At 44.7% G+C, this 21,488-nt stretch overlaps 1 protein-coding gene across 2 annotated transcripts in view; it reads left to right on the top strand.

Moving 5' to 3' along the window:
- Positions 1–21,488, top strand: part of ANKH (ANKH inorganic pyrophosphate transport regulator) — a 146,384-nt gene that overhangs the window by 76,866 nt on the left and 48,030 nt on the right. Inside the window, exons 2-5 of one of the 2 annotated variants that reach the window (XM_019541759.1) lie at positions 321–460; positions 1,226–1,400; positions 9,886–10,103; positions 21,349–21,467. In XM_019541759.1, the coding sequence (XP_019397304.1) occupies positions 9,932–10,103; positions 21,349–21,467 (291 nt within the window). In that variant the 5' untranslated portion in view covers positions 321–460; positions 1,226–1,400; positions 9,886–9,931. The remainder of the gene's footprint in view (positions 1–320; positions 461–1,225; positions 1,401–9,885; positions 10,104–21,348; positions 21,468–21,488) is intronic. The other variant, XM_019541753.1, reaches the window with a different exon arrangement.

Below are 21,488 nucleotides of genomic sequence, written 5' to 3'. Positions count from 1 at the left end.
TTTTTTTTGTCTACAATTTGTTAAAATGGTATCTTCACCATTAATTTTATGTGTGTAGCCTTCAGTAGCTCATCAAAACTTGTTAAGTGGCCCTCTGGGCGAAATAATTGCCTACCACTACTCTAGGCAATCTCTACAGTGTACCTTTGTTTCTAGTAACAATGGCTAGCTAATGTTTAATAATCAGATAGCAGTAGTGTTTAGGACAGTTTCCCCCACCTCCAGCATCACAGCATCTACAGTCCTTTTCTACATACCAGCTTCCTGCCATTACCCACATCTTTATCAAAACAAGGCTTCTCTAACTGGTTTTTATATAGGGCTACAGGTTTAAATCCTCAAGCAACTGAAAACAATGTGGAAAAATGTGAAGTGGGGTATCTTGGCATGAACATGTGACCAGCACTGCAGGACCTAGACCAAGACTGAATCTGTGTTTGTATCTCATAAATAGACCTCTGTAAGTAACTGATTTCAGTTTTCACTCCTAACTGAAAGGAAGAATAATATATTTTTTCTTATCAAACTATTTGAATTTAGGATCCTTTCCTATCCCTTTTAATTTATTTTAGGCAAGTTTAAGTAAAAAAAAAAAAATGGTTCCAGTCAATACAAATATACATTTTTGGAAGAATTTTTTTTTAAAGGAAAAACACTGAAAACACTGAAAAACTTCTTCCACCTCTGTGTAGAAAGCCATAATAGGCTTGAGATCTGCCTTATTTGCCTTTCAGTGTTGCAAAATGAAATCAGAAATCTGTTGTAGCTGGAGTTCCCTTGCTGTAAGACACCTAATGGCAGAGGGTTCGTTGTTAAGATTTCAGTTCAACATTGGAATCTGACATTGTTCTTCCCTACCCCTCCCATTTAGCCTAAATAACCAAATCCTTCAGACTTTGTAGTACACAGGAACATTTAGTATATATCAATAGCACTGCTTGGGCAACTCCTTTAAGTGGGCCAGGGTTTTAGTATAAAAATACCTCAGTATAACAACACCCCATGGAACCAGGAGAAAAGTTCTTTAAAAGGGGGTGTTTCCCCCAGGTGGCCAAAACACAGCTCACATGGTACTTGCAGCTCTCTGGAAATTGGCCAAAGCCCCACCCACTTCTCCCTGAGGCAGCTCTGGGGGGCAGTGCGGCCTGGCACTTCCCGCTACTCCAGCTTTCCCTACGGGGAATGCACCCTGAGCCTGCCTTCTTCCCTGTTTCTCTCCCTTCAGGACTGCTGGCTCAGGTGCCCTAGGGTGCACTCCCCAGGGAAGAAAACAGAAGCAGCTTGGAGGTGCCGGGGGTGGTCACCTCCACTCCAAGTCACTCATCACCCCGCCTCCTTCCCCCCTCCCACCCTACTCTCTGGCTTTTGAACTTCAATGGAGGATCAGATGTGGCTCTCAGGCTGAATAACTCTGGCCACCCCTGGTGTTTGATCTGGTAGTTAGTTGATTTGCTGCATTAAAATAATAATAATAAATGTTTCTCATACTATTGGGATTGTTAAAAGCAGGGTTTTGTGAAAATGAGGTTGTGCTGTAAAATAGATGCAGGTGGGTTTTAAAATTCTAATTAGAAGGATGAGCAAATAAACTCATGTAATTGGGAAGGTCATTTTTATTTGACGGCATTTTCTGGCAGAAGAAGGCTGAGGTTGACATAACTGTGTTGTAGTCAGTGAGACTTCTAGAAGATGGGAAAAGTAACAAATTCTACTGTTTAGAGTGAGCTGATAGAACATTTTACAGGGGAAGAGTGTGAAAGTTAAACTTTTCAAAGTAATCCAAGAAAAACTTTCCAGTAGCTTAACTATATACAAAAGGAAAACATTTTCATAAGCACTTTAAAATAAGATGACAGGCTAGATTCCATGCCATTTGATACTGAGGGAAATAGCTGAGAGTGTTCAAAGTCAAGATTAGGCAGTTATCTGAATACTCCCTACATAAACTGAGACAAAATCAAAGATTCTCAGACCTTATGACTCAGGGCCTAAAGATAGTATCAGTCTTATATAAAGGAAGGGATTCTTTCTGAGAACTGCTTGTTTCTATTTAACTCCTCCTTAGATAAGAACTAGATTAGGTCAAAATCAGAGCCACGATATTTCATTAGGTAGATGATTGATATCTACTGGTATTTTACTTCCTATGGTACTGTGATTAGTACATCACATATGAAAATGCTTCCTGCTGAGTTTCCAGCAAGCCTATCTGCAGTCCCAGAAAAAGGAAAATCAGGACTGTGATTCAGTTATTTTCAGATCTGTTTAAATGCTTTTAATTGCTTTCAAATCAAATGGTACAAAGATAACAAGTGAAAGGGAAAGAAAAACACAAATGAAAGGATTCTTTTTTATTGTTTGGTTTGAAGTTTCCAGAACTGGAAAACATCAAGCCTGTATTCAGGTTGGTAATATGGGTAACCTCTGCTCATTGCGTTGGCGTAATTAAGACATGAGCTAATCTGGCAGCTCAACAGTTGAAGCAGAAGTCACTCATAGCTAACAAACTCTGCTTTGTGTGGCTAGAAACATGCTGTATGGAATAGCTGCCTAATAAGAAACCTTGGCCACCCCACCCGGCGTTGCTCACACAATGGGAGAGGAAAAGGAAAAAAAATCAAAAGACCTCAGAAATGTTTTCCACAACTTAAATTGGGCAAAACAGTGGAACATTAGTAATGAAGCACAGCTTAGCCAGAGAAACAGACTTTAAAAGCAAGTTAATAGCAGCATGGAATTGAGTACTACCACTGGGTAAAGGAATGTATGTGAAGAAATGGTTAGTCATGGTACAGGTTCTAGAAAGAAGAGAGATCTGCTTATATTATGGTATATATTTTGAATACATGGCAGCTTTGGCATGCGTTTGATAGGTTTTAGTAGAGAGGCCTGTTCCTATGTGTTCCCTTTTTGGCACAGAGCAGTACTGAAAAAGAATAGTAGACCAGTTTTCTTTGATCTGTCTTTCTTCGCAGGATCTAGCTATATGATAAGTCAGAAATTGTGCATACATTCACTCAGTGGGCTTATTACTGCTTATTTATATAGTGACAAAGCAAGCTATTCGCTGACAGTGGAATAAATGAAATGTCATACCATTAACTTTTATCATGGGCAAGCAGTAAAAGTTCTGTTATCCAGCATCTTACAAGCCAGCATGCTGCACTAACTGGCATGCTGGCTTATAAGATAAAGCCCCCATGGCTTGGGTCAAAGCAGCCTGTGCTGCTGAGCCCCCACGGCCTGGGGGCATAACAGGCTGTGCAGGCCTGTGCGGGACCTGCCTCCCGGATGCCACAAGTGGGGTGGCAATGCCATGGGATGCAGTGGGAAAAGTGGCAGCCAGGGTCACTCAATTAACTGGCATATTTTGTTATCTGGCATGCCCCGTTCCTGGGGGAAAAAGATGTAATTACTGGAACTGAGGGCTAGCCAGGACCTCTTGGTCAGAACTGATACTTACTTCTAGAAAACTTACTGTGGATCAGGAGTGTCAGGATTTTTTTTTTTTTATCATTCTTCCTGAAGAGAGTTTCTCTAGGATTATATTATGTCTCAGTACCATGCCAGGGCAGTAGTTCAGTCATAATTTAGAGGAAAATGCCATCTAATGAATCACCACTCCCTGAACTCATCTGTGTTTTCCAAAGAGTCCAGAATGGGGGGGGAGGGGGTTAACAATAAGCTAAATGACATTAGAGCAGTAACTGAAATATATATGATTTGTGGCAAAACTGCAACAAAGGCCATTAGGTTCATCTAACAATCCATGCTGGACTGCTTGTACAGATGCTGTTTATTCAATTTTGTCTGTGATTTTGTGCATATAAAGCATGACACACAGCAGTTGAATATAAAAAGCAATAGGAAGTTGTGACAGGTGTCTCTCTTTGGGGTCTGTCCACTAGTGGCCCCGCCCACCTGTTATGGGCCAACCACCCACCTTCTCGCCTGCCACGCCTCGTTGTTACTTGCTTAATTAGAGAATGTTAGTTAAGCAGGAAGCTGCCCATTTTCTGCCCTGATGCCAGGGGGTGCTATCTGCTGCTCCTTTCCTCCCTTTACACCGCAGCCCAAGCCTTGCTGTTGTACCAGACGTTGTTCAGTCAGCCTTGCTCTTTGTGCCGTCTGGCGCTTGGGCTTTCTGTAGCCTTGTCTCAACTGCGCCTCCTCTGGGACTCGTCAGTTGTCACTCCCTCTGCTCTGGGGCTTCTCTCAGCCTCAGGGCCCAGGGGGCTGTAGCCGTGCCTGGCCTCTTCCTTGGCGCCGGGGTCAGTGCACCCAAAATGCTGCGCCCTCTCTGGTGCTGGGGTCAGTGCACCCCAAATGCTGCACCCTCTCTGGTGCTGGGATCCCCATGCTACTGTGGAGCACCTGTGAGGCCTCTTCCCACCCCTAGTAACCTCACCTGGTCCTCCAGTCTAAACAGCAAACACAAAAACACAAGCCCCTGGGCTATAACATTAAATCTATGCCGTCCGGCTAAACAACATTCAATCCCTACCAGGGAATTCTCCACCCCATAACAGCAATCAGGAGCTGCTCATGCAGTCAGGCTTCTCCTCACCGTTTGCTCTGGCAGAGCTCCTTCTCCCTTGACTGCCTCGGCCTGCCCTGCCCCTTCTGGTCAGCTGGCTCCCACTGGTTACCTTGGCAACCCACAGCGGGATTCCATACTGATCGCTCCACAAGTAGCAGGCATCTCAGTACCCTGCTACAGCAGTATGCCTTGTTTTATTTTTTTAAGAAATATCATTGGCGCTCCAACAGGAAATTGTTAAAGTTTACCAAGTGTTGCCAGTGTTTGCCATATCATGGAAAGCAGCTAACAGTCTTATCTTTCTTATCTATTGGGTAAATGCAAAGTACTACATTTAGGGAGAAATGATCAAATCGGACAAATAGAAAATGGTGAATGACTGGCAGAGTTCCAGGACTGTAGAAAAGGGGGTCATCGTGAACCACAAGCTGGATATGAGTCAACTGTGTATTACTGAAAAAAAACCAAACAACAAATACCCTACTGAGATGTATTAACAGAAATACTGCATGCAGATAAGAAGTGATTCTTCCACTTTCTCCAGCTGGTGAGGCCTTATGTGAACTATTATGTCCCATTTTGGACACTGCACTTCAAGAAAGATGTGCGTGACCGCCATGTTTCAATTCCCCGCCCTCGGGTGGTTCCCCTTCTGCAGGAAGATGTCACTGTCCTCTTGGAATCACTTTGGAATCGAAGTAGCTTTCTTTTGGACCAGTCCCTGGCTTTGTTCTTACCCGCCATGTCTTGATGTTCCGTTCAGTGTCAAGGTTGGTTCGTGGTATGCTCTGCGGCCCAGGATCCCTCGGTGGACACATCACGGGGCTCCGCCATCCCTACACCCTGGCCTCACACCACCTTCCGTGCGTTCTTCTTCTACGGGTCAGGTCTACAGCCATAGGGTACTATATTCCTCCCAGCCTGCCCCTATTGTGGCGCTTAGCTCTATGCTTGGCCCATGGTCCCTCTGGCCTCTCCCTCTTTGACCCTGGATGGGGTTGCTGCACAGGTTCTGGCCTCACCACAATACCCTAGACATCCCCTTCTATAGGGATACCAACTCGGTTCTCCCTTCCCTGACCAGGGATACCCCCTGCCCCAATACAACTTAAATCACAACTACTCAGCCCTCAGTCAGCTGAGCCTTCTAATTAGACCTCACCGGTCCTTTTGAGCCTTGCTTGACTCCAACCTTCCTGGTGCCTCCCTCAGCTCATTGTACCATGATGTGGCGGTGATCGCCACCCGCTGGCACCCTCTCGGGGTTGTCCCAGGGTTTCTCCCCTGTTGTATGGCTGAACCTTTGTAGTGTTGCTCTGGCACTTCCCCCAGGACCCATGCTGCCGTCCCTCTGGTGTTTCAGCAGGTCCTTCGTGACCATGCTTACTACACCTTCCGCCTCTGGAGCAGCCTCCCACCACGCTGCTTGTCTTCGCCCCTCTTCCACCTCCTCCGTCGTCCCGGTCACTGCTGCTCTCTCTGGCAGAGTCGGTGGCTGCTCTCCCCAGGGGCTATCCGTCTCTCCCACTGGTGGAGCCAATACCTGCTCTCCAGTGGGGCCCTCCATTTCCTCCGCTGCCGCAGCTGCTGATTTTAACCTTGCCGGCCGGCAGCTCCCAATGACATCACCGACTGGGCGTACCTGCACAAAAAGGCGGCTGACGCACCGCGCAGGTCTTTCCAGTGGCGTCGCGTGCTCATCCCGCTCTGCTGGTAAGTCCCATTTATTATTTGGCTCCCCAGGACAATGTGGAAATTGGAAAGAGTCCTGAGAAGAGCAATTAAAATAATTACAGGTCTAGAAAATGTGACTTGTGAGTAGGGACTTACATAATTTGCAGGGGCTTTTCCCCTTATTTCGTGGGCAAAACATGGACCTAGGCTGTCATTTTGCCGGTGGAGTGAGATGGGCTCCCTCATGCCTCTGATGGGCTGAGGAGCCCCACTGGCCTTGCCCCTTGCCACTGATTGCCTGCAAGGGCTACCTGCCATGCATCCTGCTCCTCTCTGCTGATTGGTGGAGAGGTGTGGGGCCATATTACAGACAGCCCTTGCAGGCAATCAGTGGGCAGGAGCAGCAACCGTCTTGCCTGTGGCCCTTCAAGGCCTGTGGCCTCCCTTCCCCACCCCACCAGGCTGCCACAGCACACTGCAGACTGCTGGCTCCCTCTGAGGAGCCAGCATTTTTTTTTCCGTACATTTTTTTTCTGTGGATTTTGTGGACATTGCCCAGATTTCATGGGCAATGTTGGATTTCAAAATTGCGAATTTCATATGTCCATACTTATGAGGAAAAGTTGGAGGAATTGGAATTATTTAGTTTGGAGAAGGGAAGACCAAGGGAGGATTTGATAACAGTTTTCAAAGACAAAAAGATCATTATAAAAAAAGACAATCTACTTTTCTGTAATGGAGTTAAATTATACAACGATTTAGCTTGAATATCAGGAAGCACTGTCTAACTCTCATGGCGGTTAAGTGTTTAAGAGCAGGTTAGACAAATATCTTTGTCAGGGATGGTTCTGCCTTGAAAAGCAGGTTGAATTAAATGATCTCCAGTCCCATTTTTCTGTGATGGATAAAATGCACAGACTTAACTCTCCAAGATTCAAGGTTTCCTTGTTGATCTAAGGGTATAAAATATCACACAAGATCAGCATTTTAGGTGAGCCATAGTATGAAAAGATGTGCAGGGTGGGAAGGATACCTAGGAGTTATTGTGTCAGCTATGGAAAATGCAAATGAATAGCCCCTTCCGCCATGTCTTTAAAGTAAAAATGGAGAAAAAAGGAAATGCTGAGAGATACCAGCCAGAATAAGTGGTTTGTCCATGTGGAGCTACCAAAACTGAGGGGCCAGTAAGAGACCATATTTACTATAAGTTTTGCCAAGTGGCCTTTGCACAGAAAGGTTGGTGGGGGGCTTTTTTGGTGGGTGTGGGGAGAGGGGGTTGCTGATTTGCATATTTGGTATTGCTATTTCAAGGCCAGCCTCCAGGGGATATCATCCGGTCAGTCAGCTGTTATTCACTAGGATAAATTAATAGCAACATTCTGCTTATAGTGGCCTTTGCTTTTAGGCCAGTTTACACTATGTGGTGGTGCACAGGGTAGTGTAAATGCCCTGATAGCTTAAGCACATCTACTTTGGTGTAGGTTGTTCACAGAGAAAATATCTGAGTTCAGTAATTAAGATGGAAGGGAACGGGACTCCTGCTCCAAAATCAATCTTGTTTATTTCCAGTTATGTAGAGAACTCACAGAGGAGCGGTTATAGACCCAGTTCATTCCCTGTAATCCTATTGACTTCAGCGCTGCAAAAGGAGTGAATTCTCTCTTATCTGTAGAGACATTTGTACAGTAACCAGTGTCAGAATCTTGAGACCATGCCTTTTCCAGTGCTCTTCTTCTCACTGGGCACATCTACACATGCATATTAAGGCATAGCAATAAACTGTGGCAATGTGCTTTGGGCTCTGCATTGAGCTTTGTAGTATGAGAACAGACTTGAGGGGCTGTGGGCAAAATGGCTCTGCACTGCATATGCAGTTGGGACTACAGCACACTGAGCCAGGTCAGAGCAGCTCCAGAGCTGGATAGCAGTCCGGGGGTGTCATTAAAGGTGTTTAGTTCAAAAATGCATTGCTGCCATTTTCTGTGCGCTAACACACATTTACCACTTATACAACTGCACGCAATGCAGCACAGTGTGAATCAGCTTGCATGTGGAACAGACATGATTAGTTGAGTCTGCTCCAATATGTTGAATCTGTGGTGTGTTGCAACATGAAAAAGTATGCATATAAATCCCCTGGGAGATCAAGGCTATCCAAAAGGACGGGGGTCATTCTCACCTTTCAGCTGTGGGAAGAATTCAGGAGTCAGGTAAAATATAATGTGGAATAAGGTAATTTTTCTAGGAAAAGAACAAATGAAAGCAAGAAGGCTGAAGACTTGTTGTATGAGTCTTTATTTGCCTTACTTAGTTCAGAGCATCATTAAAGGCAATGACGGGGAGATTGAAAGGGAAAAGGCTGTTCTATATATTAAATCTTGACTCCCAGTGTGGGGATTCAGCTCCTGTTGAAGTCAGTGGGATTTATGTTCTCTGTATTGCTCCCAAAAGATGAAAAGGTACTTTGTAGAAACAGTGCGGAGTGAAATGCAAAGACTTCATCCTCTTGCACTGATAACACTTGGGCTTGTTCCTTCAGATAAAGCAGTGATCCGGATGGTATGCTAAAATGAAACAGTACAACTTTTTGTGGAGGCAGTGTGGGTGGGGGTGATATTCCTGGTTAGTCCTGTATTGCAAAAATAAGTCATATTTCGTGCTTGTTGCTGAATAAATTATAAGATTGCTATTACAACACAGAAGATAGAATTTATCTTTCATATTTAGTCAATGCATCTGAGGCTTGTTTGGTGGGAGTATTCTGGGTTTTCTGAAGAAAGTGTTGCATTTTTCTCTTGGTTCAGTTCAGTTATGGGGATAATTGATTTAATTACCAGTGATTCAAGGGCAGGTGGAAACATTTCACTCAAGGTATTTGTTAGGCCATTCAAAATAACAGCTTGAAACACAGGTATTGTATCTTGTTAATAAGCTATATGAATTTTATGTATGAAATAAGTGCAGAATCCAGAACACATTGGACACATGGAAGAAGTAACAGTATATTTGGTTATATGCACAACTAGCCTAGTTTCATGGTAAACTAAATGTGGAATTAGCGGTCCATGCTTGTTCAAGAGAAATTTAATGAAAGTCCTTTTACAGTGAAAGAGATGTTAAGCTCCAGTAATCTCACTGCGCCACAATGTGCATATTCAGGATATTTCACAGGTTCAGGATATTTGCACAAGGTAAACTTCAGCTTTCCATGCAACAAGGTAAAAATGACCAGGCGTGAGTTCAGTCATACCTAAGGCTTGAAGTAGGACTTAAATGATGCATAAGCCCTGGACTGGCCATCCCTAACTTAATGAAGGGCTCTGTGCCAAAAAAGGAAAAGAGGGACTTGTATATTGGATTCTTACTGAATGCTTTTGAAACTATCATTTTATTTAAATTCCTTAAAATTCATTTATTTAAGTTCTCTCTAGCTTTGCTTTCTGTGTTAAATTGGGACAGTGAGATCTGTCTTGTGATGCATATGTACAAAATAAGCTGTGACAAACAGTACATGGAAACCACATGGGGAAACTCAAGAATCATTTTAACCTGATGATAAGCTATAGTTTTAGTTTCTTTGGGAACAGACTAGAAGTTATTTTTTTTCTCTTGAGTATAAGTTCAAGAGGTATTTTCTTGTGTGTGATTTTTTTTTTAAATCTGTTTCAACAGGCATTGAACAGGGGTATCGCAGCTGTCAAGGAAGATGCTGTGGAAATGTTGGCCAGCTATGGGCTAGCTTACTCTCTAATGAAGTTCTTCACGGGTCCAATGAGTGACTTCAAGAATGTGGGCCTGGTATTTGTGAATAGCAAGCGAGACAGAACCAAAGCTGTTTTGTGTATGGTTGTAGCTGGTGCTGTGGCTGCTGTATTTCATACCTTGATAGGTAAGTCTTCCTCACCTGGTATTCAGATACCTTTCAATTTGCCTCCCTTATGGGAGTGAACAGATACCTGTTGCTGTTGCCCCAGGATTGTTGCTGCCCCCAGCCCTGATGCACTGGGAGCTCTGAGCTCTCCTTTCTGTGTTTAAAGGAAATCATGAGGGGGTAGGTTTTCTTGCAACAGGAATCCTCTATGGGTTGCACAGCATCATTGTCTTTTGAACAGGTTTAAAGCGGTAACTTCTGCCTGTAGTTCATGTCCATGCATGCACTCTACCACCAGCACATGGTTGCCCAACTTACTGCCAGTCTATTTCAGTCATGCTTATGGGCCAGGCTATCGTACAGTTGTCTGGGTGGAACTAGATGATGATACTGTCTGACTGCTGTGTAGCTGAGTCAGCTAACAATAGTCATATCTATGGGGTCACCAGTTCACTCTGCAGGAAGACATCCCTTTGTACTGCATGGAGCTATTTCTCAGGACTTTCTGGCACACTAAGTACTTTACACCTGCTTCCTAGACATGCATACAGGATGAGCACCTTGGCATCTGTCTTCCTCTATAGTACAGCCACCACTAAGTACAAAACTAGGCAAGCAAGAGCTGGCACTCTGGTTAAAAAAAGCCAACATCATCTTTCACCCAGTTCGGTCATCATCCATTTTTCAGTATAACTAGCATTAGCTTTTATCAAAATTATTTCATGCCAAACTGAAACCAGGGCCCTGATGGAACATTGGAGCAAGAAGACTGCATAAATACATCTTGGTCTAGCTCTGAAAAAAAAAAGTGAGCAACAAGAGGTGCGGCTTTCTGCCAGACCAATGAAACATGATATTCATTCAACTACCCACCAGCACCATTAGCAGCTGGAGGCCACAAGTCCTCTGACAACTGGACCAGATTCACTGCCCCCTGAAAACAAACTTCAGGTCACTGAGCAGAATGGATCTGTCTACATCGTGGAGAAGAAGACTTTGGGGGAAGAAAAAGATGCAGGTATAGTGTTATATCTTTTTTATAGTTGTGGGCTGTCTGAGGAGATGAATGGAGAGAAATTGTGAAGAATGTGAAATGGTATGGTGGTCAGCAGAAACTCCATTTTAGCAGTCTGAAAGTAAGGAACTGCTTTTCTGTTGAAAGTGTGTGTGTGTGTGTGTGTGTGTGTGTGTATAAGCATGTCTATGCGTGCATGTATGTGTGCACATGTAAAAGACAGAGAAAGAGAGATTGGTTGCAGAATTATTGATAGTGACCAATCTGATGCTGTCCCAACCAGCCTGTAGGTGGTTGGGACCTGTCCTTGTTACTACTCCTCTAGCATGGAGCATCTGGTGCGAACAGATGTCTGTGGCTGTTATCACTCTGGCTTGTTGCCACATTTTCATCATGTTTACTAAATGCCCCTTCAAAGCACACAGGAATGGGTACCTGGCACTCTTGTCAGCATCATGACCATGTCACCTGCTGTACTGCTGAAATGGTAATCATTGACATATCACCTTAATAAATAGTTAAAAACAATAGAGGCAGTGAGCATGTGGTTGCTGGCTGCAGTAGCCTCATGCTAGAGTCAATCTATCACTAACTTAAGTTAAAAATATATATTTAATTCCTTTAATTTCATTAATATATACAGACCGCTTCAATTTACAATAATGGCTTGGATTTTGCCATTGAAAATTGTGGATAGTCCATATTGTAAACACATAGCTATTTACAAATTCTGTAATGAGATTTTTCCTTGCTTGGTTCATTCCTCAGCCATGAGCCATGTCCTCTGTAATGTATATATCAGATCAGAGGTATAGCTTTGCTCATTGGACACAATTATGTTCTTGATCCATCTATTCCTCATTCTAAGCTGTTAAAGGTTTCAGCAGGCTTAAAATATAGCAATCAGCTTCCTCCATAGTACAGCCACCATTAAGTACAAAAAGCTGTAAAATGATTCTTCGGTATGTGATCTTATGATCAGTCAACATTGTCTGCAAGTAGCCATTCCAAAACCTTCTGGTGAAGTAACTCTGAAGTTTTGTCTAAAATAGAGCACTTCTGTACTCAGAAACTCGTGAACCCCATCCTTGCCCTTCTGGGAAAGAAAGAAACAAAAACATGTTTACCTGCAATACTTTCTAAAGCCTGAATTTGAAAGTGCTTTATCCGGTCTTCCAGATGTTCACAGTGGCAGAGTGGAAAACATTTTATGTTGCCATGTGTGTGCCTGAAAATATATAAAGACCACATCCAAGGTTGGTAGGGAACCGAAGAGAACTGAGTTTGTTAGACACCTAGCCTTAGTTGACTGTATGATGCTGTCAAGTTTTATGTTTCAAGTTTCCTTTGAATATGTTTTAAATCCTGCTTATCCTTTTCTGACCCAGAGATGTACAAATTTCATTGCAAGAGGAGGAGCCCAGTGGCTGACTGGTAGCCTCACAGGACCAGCAATTGATTTTCAGCAGCTGTGTGCTTGTCACAAACTACCTCCAAATGAGATGAAAGCTCAGGTTACAGATACTTAAATGCCACACACCAATCCACTGAATGAGATGCTTCTGTGGTGGATAAGGAGGATGAAACAGCCATCCTCATATACAATGAGCCTCAACTACAGAGGAACAGAAACACCTTGAGGAAACAAGAGGGAGGGAAGAAAACCAACAGCTGTGGAAATGAAATTAACTCTATACTTATCAGCACATTTGCAGCTGCAATTAGTGCCTAGGCAGGCCTCCTGGCAACTCTTATTCCTTGAAAATGCCAAAATAGGACATTTCACACTGGTGAACTCATGCTTCCTTCCTTCTGCACCAGACCACCCCTTCATATGAGTCGCAGAAATCTTCTATGTTGGTGTCCAGTTGAGACAAACAGTACAGACTTGTACCTGTGAGCTTTCTGTGTGCCTCTTGGTACTGAGAGCACCATCACCCCATCACTGTATACAGGAGACCGATGAATAATTTTCATCACTCTGAGACACATAATAGTATGTACCAAGAAATTAATGTACATGGCCACAGTCATCTAGTGATTCTGTGGCACACCTGGGAAGTCAAATAACATTTCCCTCTGACCTTGAGCCTCAGTCGAGTATCTTGGACATGGCCATCTTTCTTTGTTCTTGCTGTTTCAGTTTCGACTCAGATTTTGACAATGGGTGCTGCCTATTAAATGGCAATGCACCTTTTATGGACTTCTTGGAAAATGTATGATGGCACCAGAGAATAAAGCTCTGAACAGGCATCTGAGAAGGAACGATGAGCTTGAAAAGAGAGAACAATAATGTAATAGATAACTCTTTCATTATATGTGTATAATACCCCTCACTAATTTCACCCTGCTGGAGAAGGAAACTGATTTATAACATAATTCTCTATTTTATGTGCTGTATTGACAAACATTCCATATGAGATGGGACCCTTTTAATACTAGGCTCATAATAAAGAATCAAGTCTTTCTCTTCCTTATTGACAAAACTGCACAATTCATTCCTTAGCTGGTTTATTATCTTGGCCTGGCTGCCACTTAACCCAGACTGACATCTGGATTTACATGCTGATGGAACATGTACTCTGGACATTTCTTTCCAATGAAATGTTTGTATAAATATTCAGTAGAACATTCTTCAGCTCTCCAAGGTTCTGGAAGTGCACAACGCAGCAGTCATTTTGGAGACATTCTTAAAGGCACAATCCCTGCACTTAACAAGGCATGTCTAGCTTCCTTTCACATTGTCATTTACTTTTCCCAGGCAGGCAGTAGATAAAGTGTTGCTTGCCAGTTTCAGAACAAAGAATTTCAGTAGCCAGGCTGGAGGACAAAAGGCACTCGGTGCCTAAGAGGCTGTGTAGGTGTAATCCAGGTAGAACACTTTCTTATCTCAAGAAATTGTAGCATACACAATGATGAACACACACCGTGTGTGTGTGTGTGTGTGTGTGTGTGTGTGTGTGTGTGTGTGTGTGTGTGTGTGTGTGTGTTCAGGCCAGTTCTAACATGCCCACTAGACTGGTTCATACTAAACATTACGCTATTTTTTGAAAAAGACTAGAGCACAGGGTGGCAAATCAGAAACCCTAGGCTCCAATAATCTTCATAGATTTCATAGACATTAGGGGCTGGAAGGGACCTTGTGAGATCATTGAGTCCAGCCCCCCCACCATAGTCAGCTAGGATCAAGTGATCCCAGGAAGAATAATATCCAGACGTTTTTTGAAAGAGTCCAAAGTAGGTGCTTGCACCACCTCTGGAAAAGTCTGTTCCAGACCCTGGACACTCACATCATAACGAACTTTTTTCTTATGTCTAGTCTAAATTGGCCTTCCTGGAGTTTGTGGCCATTAGACCTTGTTATCCCTTGGGGAGCTCTGGTGAACAGCTGTTCTCCCTGCTCCTGATGTACCCTTCTTATATAATTGTAGGCTGCTTCCAAGTCACCCCAAGCCTTCTCTTTTCCAGACTGAAGAGTCCCAAATCCCTCAGCCTCTCCTTGTACGGCCTGCCCTCCAGGCATTAGATCATATGAGTGGCTCTCCTCTGGAATCTATCAAGCTTTTCCACATCCCTCCTAAAGCAGGGGGCCCAAAACTGGATGCAGTACTCCAGCTGTGGCCTCACCAAGGCCAAGTAAAGTGGGAGGATGACGTCCCTGGTTTTTGCTTGAGATGCATCGGTAGATGCATGCCAGAATTTGGTTTGCTTTGTCAGCCACAGCATCACATTGGTGACTCATATTCATTTTGTGGTCAATCAAGACCCCCAAGTCTCTTTTGGTCATGGTGCTAACCGAGCTTGTAAGTGTGGTAAGAGTTTTTCCTACTGAGGTGAGGCACCCTACACTTCTCAACGTTGAAGGCCATCCAGTTTTGGTCAGTCCACCTTGACAGCGTGTCCAAGTCAGCCTGTATCCCCAGCCTGTTTTGCGGCATGACTGCCTTCTCCCATAGTTTGGTGTCATTCGCAAACTTTGCCAGTTTGCATCTGATTCCTGACTCCAGATCGTTAGTAAAGGATGTTAAAGAGTACTGGCCCAAGTACCAAGCCCTGAGGGACTCCGCTGCTCACCCTATGCCACGTTGATTTGGTCCCATCAACTAGTACTCTTTGGGTCCTACCCTGTAGCCAGTTACCTAGCCATTGAATATTAAGATGAACAAGGCCACAGTTTAGCCTTGAGGACATCATGGGGAATTAAGTCAAAGGCTTTCTTGAAATCTAGATAGATGACATCCACGTCATCTTCCATGTCCAGGGCTTATGTCACCTGGTCATAGAAGGAGCTGAGGTTGGTCAGGCAAGACCTGCCAGTCGCAAAGCCATGTTGGCTGGCCTTCAGAAGCTTGCCTTCTGTTAGTCTGGTGTTCACAGATCCCTTGACAATTTTCTCTAGGATTTTTCCAGGGATGGACGTCAGACTGATTGGTCTGTAATTCCCCAGGTCATCCCTCCTCCCTTTCTTGAAGACAGGGACCACATTGGCCCTTTTCTAGTCTTCCAGGACCTCACCCAAATGCCACAAATTTTCAAATATCTTTGCTAAGGAGGATGCAGTAATGTCTGCCAGCTCCTTCAAGACTCTCGGGTGCAATCTGTCAGGGCCCACAGACTTGTGAATGTCCTGATTATCAAGGTGTTCCTTCATCTGATTCACATCAATTTTGGGCTTCCAGGCTGGTTCATGTCCTTTCTGACAGTGTGATCCCCTTGGGACGGTGAAAAACTGATGCGAAAAAGTCATTTAGGAGATTGGCCTTTTCTTGGGCGTCAGATGTCAGCTGCCCTGTTTAACCCCTCAGGGGCCCAATGCTATCTTTATTCTTTTTTTGATTTCCCACATATCTGAAGGACTTTTTGTTGTCCTTGATCCCCAAAGCTAGCCTGAGTTCAGTTTGTGCCTTGGCTTTTCTGGACTGCTCCTTACAGGTGCAGACGAGTGCTGAGTAGTCCTCTTTGGTGATGCTTCCCATTTTCCAACTGGAGTAGGCTTCTCTTTTGAGTTTAATGAGGTCCAACAGTTCCTTGTTCAGCCAAGGGGGTTTCCTTGCCCGTTGATTACATTTCATGTGAGATGGAATGGCTTTCCCCTGGGCCTCAAGTATTATGGACCATTTCTCATGTACTCCCTTATCTAGAGGGGTATGGCCCCTAATTGCCTGACTTACCGAATCTCTGAGTTTGTGAAAGTCAGCCTTCCCAAAGTTAAGAATTTCAGTTTTACCGAGAGATTTGCCTGCTCTTTGGTAAACTGAGAAGGTGACAAAATCATGGTTGCTGTCACCAAGCTTCCCCTCGATCCTCAGATTGCTCACCAGGTCCTCCACTATGGCCAGGACCAGATCGAACAATGCCTTTCCCCTAGTCAGCCAATAGTCTTCCTGTGTTAGGTAGAGGTCATCAATGCAAGCAAGAAAGCTGCATGTCCTATCTGATTTGGCTATGTGCTCATCCCAAGAGATATCAGGGAAGTTGAAGTCCCCCATGATGATCATGCACTGAGAGCGCATGGCCTTGACGAGTTCCCTATTGAATTCCCGATCAAGTTCTTTCTCTTGGTGGGAAGGTCTATAGTAGACACCCACAAGTATGTCACTCTCCCCATGTCCTCCCTATATTTTGACCCAGAGGGACTCAAGATGCCCTTCCTAGTTAGAAAACTCAATTTGCAGGGAAGTGAACTGATCCTTGATGTAGAAAGCAAGGATCTTAGGTTTCATGCACCAGAAAACTGACTCCTGTTATAATCATTGAGCCTATCATTAAAATAATAATAATACTTTCCTGTTTTGGAGGAATGAGATTGAACTCATTAAAAAGATATAATGCTTTGACATCCTGTGATGAAGGTTGCTATAGTTGTAGCTAATATTAGAAATTTAAATTTCTGCCAGCCAACTTAAGCATTTCTTCTTTAGCAGGGGAGTTGGAAGAAAGAAAATGCATACTGAAAGAATATATGGATTTTTGCCACTTAAAAATAAAGATCGCTTTAAAATTCAAGCAGCATCAGTTTTGAGTACTGTGAGCTATTCAGCTGCTCAAAAACATTACATTACATCCTTAAGTACTTTTAGTGTTTTGAGAGCTATGCTAATTCTGAGGAAAGGAATTATTTTACCATCCAGTAATAATTTGAAATTTTAGTAATTTTATGATTCTATTTTAAGACTATACTAAGGCATTTCTAAATATTTTGCCTCCTGCTGCTCCCCAGTCTACAAACAAAACAAACAGAAAGGGGCACCAACTCCAGGATAGAATAGTGGTCTGGACATTGAACTGGGGTATGGGAGACAGGTTCAAGTTCCTTGTTTAAATCACACAGAGCAGAGAACTGAGCCTAGGTTTCCTTTATGTCAGATGAGTGACCAGACTTCCAGGTAAATTGCTATTCTCTTCCTCTAACATGAGAAATCTTTCTCAGTGAACATTGCCCTCAAAAAAGTTAGTTTAGACAAATCAGCATTTTCTAACCAAAAAACATGTAGGTGAAAAATCCCTGATCAGCTCTCATTTCAACTGCATCGCCACCTATCTACCTGACAACAAGTAGCTGTTTTCATTAGCTGTTTTTCATTCTTCAGGAATGCTTTATTTTTAACTCTGGCTGCAAAGCATGAGTATGGAATATGTCTAGAGAACTCATCGGTTAATCCAAAGCCACCTGCAGTATTTTTTTCCAGTAAAGATAATATTGACATATGTGGCTTTATGTCTGGAAGTAAAAGATACCACCCTCCTGAGAGACTTAGTTTTATTTTTTTTATGATGTAAAAATAATATGCAGGATGGTAGATGGCCTCATAGCAAATACAATGCTGCCATTTGTTTGAAACTGCTGTCATTATTTTAATATAGATATATGAATGGGGCTGGCAAACTCCAAGAGTTAATTTAGTTGTGCATTTATTGCAGGTATGTCTATTGTGTGGCCACATCCAGACTAGCACAGCCATGTGGTGCTACAGACACATCTGTCACCATGTACTGCATGTTCAGCCGTTCCAGCTGTTCTCCACATTGCAAGGAAGCAGTGTGGGGGGGGGCGGGGGGGGGATTGACTCCCGGATATCCAGTGGTCAGAAAAACCTGTGCAAAAAAAGCAGAGCGGCACACCTGAGGGCAGTGTGTGCTACTCAAACCTAGAGTCTGGCTGGCTGGACCTACACTCCAGCTACTGGCCAAGCTCCAAGCAGCAGGATTGCTACTGCTGCAACCCCAGAAGGACCCCCAGGTAAGGCTGCTGCGGCCAGCCCAATGGCAGTTGACACTAGCACTGCTCCCCCATCACCAAATTTGCAAGCACTGCATGGCAGAATCAGGCACTAACTGCACCAGCCCCACATTGCACAATCAGGTTCCAGCTGCATCGGCCCACATGGCAGGACTGGGTCTGGGCCCGTGGGCCAGATAAACAGTGGGAGATTAAGGCTAGCATGGTCAGGGCCCTGTCCTACCACTGCATATCTGGCCTACAGGGCCAAAAGGTTGGTCACCACTACGACTGTGGCTCCTGATGGGGCTTTCCCCAACACTTTCCCCTCCCTTAGCTTGGGCAGGAGGGTAAGCAGGTGGGGAGAGGGGGGAGAACAGAGTGTGCCCCAGGGCGTGGCAGCGGAGGGGTGAGGGGCACTGCCAGCCCCCCACCTCAGCTCATTCTGTGCCCAATCCCAGGAGCAGAGCCAGGGGGGCAAGAGCAGCAGTTCCCCTCTGCAGGCCACACACATGTTGCCTGGCTTGGGGGGGAGGGGGATGTTGCAGATGGCAGCCGCCACCACCACTGCACCACTGCCGCTGCACCTTGCACCTTTGCCTGTGGCCGGTAGCAGGAAAGCCGCGCAGGATGCAGGGCATGGTGGTGTGGTGGTGGCCACCGCATGTGAGCCCCCACCCCTGGCCAAGCAGGCATGTGAAGCCTGCAGAGGGGCACTGCTGCCCTCACCCCTGCTCTAGCGAAGCGTCGCAGGGCACGGTGGTGGCGGTGTAGTGGTGGTGGCGGCTGTTACTGCATGTGAGCGGAGGTGCGGTGTGGGGGCAGCTGCTGGAAGTGGTGTGGTGGTGGCCGCCAGTGGCAGTGGCAGCGTGGTGGTGGTGACAGCCCTGCATGCCATCACCACTGCACTGCTGCCGCTGTGCCCCGTGCTGCTTGCCTGGAGCAGGGCCAGGGGGGCCAAGGCAGCGGTGATCCTTTGTGAGCTGCACATGCCTGCCCAGCCAGGGGGCGGGCAGGGGGCTTGTTCCCGGTGACTGCCACCACACCACCACATCTCATGCAGCTTTCCCAATGCTGGCCACAGGCAAGTGGTGCATGGTGCAGTGGCAGCGGTGCAGTGGTGGTGATGGTAGCTGCTGCATGCATCCCCCCCTCCCCACCAGCCAGGCAGTACATGTGAGGCCTACAGAAGGGCACTGCTGCCCTCACCCCCCCAACCCTGCTCCTGGGATTGGACACAGAGTGAGCTGAGGTGGGGGGCAGTGTGTTGCGTGGGGCTGGTAGTGCCCCTTGCCCCTCTGCTGCTGTGCCCCGGGTCGTGCTCTTCACTCCCCCCCACTGTGTCTGGCTACCCGAGCTGAGGGAGGGGGAGTTGTTGGGGAAAGCCCCACCAGAACTGCCTGCTGGCCAGCAGGTACTGCATGTCTTCCCACAACACATCCTTCCTCCCTCAGCCTCCAGCCAGCTTCACCCCCAGTGGCGGTGGTATGGTGGCAGCCACCACATATGAGCTTCCTCCTTCTCTGGTCGGGTGACACATATGTGGCCCGCAGAGGGGCACTGCTGCCCTCACCCCCCCCATCCTGGGAGTAGGCACAGAGGTGCACTCTTACCCCATTCTCAATCTGCCCCCCCAACACCTTCCTTTCCCCCTGTCCCACCACACACACCTACCTGCTGGGGTGCATGTGTATGTCTGTGTGTCTGCCTGTGCCTGCATGTGTGGGACTGGGGGGCTGTTGTGGGGGGAGTAAGGGGCACTAGCAGGGCCGGGGGTGCCCGTGGGGGGGCCTTAAATTTTTACCACGGGTTTTGGATTTTTTTATCACTGAATTTGTGATTTTTTTTATCAAGGAAAAACAGGATCCCTGGTAACAACTTAATTTTTTAAAAAACAGAAAGACGGGGGGGGTGTTGTTTAAGCAAATTTCTTTAACCTTCTTGAGTAACCATCTAATTCCATTGTGAGGGTTGGCTTAGGCTAGAAAATATTGAGTGGAACCACTAATAGTATAGTAATAACCTCTGTTCATCTGATTATGTAAAATGATATATGAAGCATATGAAATGCAGTTTGGTATCTGCTATCTGTATTCTTAAGTACACTAAAGCTTGTACAAAGTATTTTTTTTTTAAATGCCAAAAATTAACTAGTACCAGTATGTGATCGTCATGCAGTTGAAGGCCACATCATAATGGTTATATATGAGGGCTGAATCACAGTTGTTTTTGCATGATTAATCTGGCCTTTCTGAATTTAATCATTTGAAGTGATTGTAAGTGTTGTATTCTATACATTGTTTATAAAGTATATTTAAAAATTATTGGATTTGTTTTTCTTTCCATCTGCCATTGTATTGAAACTCCAACTATACCACACTTCTGCAAAAAGAAACTTGTCACATTTTAGAGCAGTCTAAAATTTAGCATTAAAAGTTATTTCAGTTACCTTTAAAAATAAATACCACAGAATGAAAAAGGACAGAAAATGCCCAAATGAAAACTATTGGAATAAGCTTTCCAGTAGTACAAAGGCTATTTCTGATGTTTGAGATATCAACCTTAAAACATGAAATAGAAGAAACAGCCATTTGAAGTTGCTCAGAGATATTAATGAATAGAAATTAGTCCCATGAAAGGTGATTAATTGTAAAGGTAGATGGGAAGCAATCAGAGGAGCATATTAAATGCAATTTATTGCATACCTTATCAGTTTTCCTCAGCCATTTTACTGCTTTGTATATGTTTTACGGGTAATATCAGTGTTCAGTGAGAATGAATGTTTTATAGACCTTTTAGCACATTGATACTTATTGTCTAATATATATCCACAAAATACAACATGGTCTTAAAATTCTGTTATTTCAACAACTGGCAACAACTGATCAAGAAGAGTGGTGGATTTCCAGGAATGCCTAACTGAGTTTGGCATCTGCCTCCTCCAGGTGTGATTAAAAAATCTCACCTAGAATCTCCATGTAAGCTTCAATACTAAGGTGGTTGGTTCTTTTATTCTTGTGTCTCTACAGCATATAGTGATTTGGGGTATTACATTATTAACAAGCTGCACCATGTGGATGAATCTGTGGGAAGTAAAACGCGAAGGGCCTTCCTTTATCTTGCTGCCTTCCCTTTTATGGATGCCATGGTGAGTATATGGCTCAGAATT

The sequence above is a fragment of the Crocodylus porosus genome, unplaced genomic scaffold, assembly GCF_001723895.1.
Source record: "Crocodylus porosus isolate Cpor-Errol unplaced genomic scaffold, CroPor_comp1, whole genome shotgun sequence".
Lineage (NCBI taxonomy): Eukaryota > Metazoa > Chordata > Crocodylia > Crocodylidae > Crocodylus > Crocodylus porosus.
The sequence above is the reverse complement of the archived record's forward strand: the minus strand, read 5'-3'. Positions and strand labels throughout refer to the sequence as shown.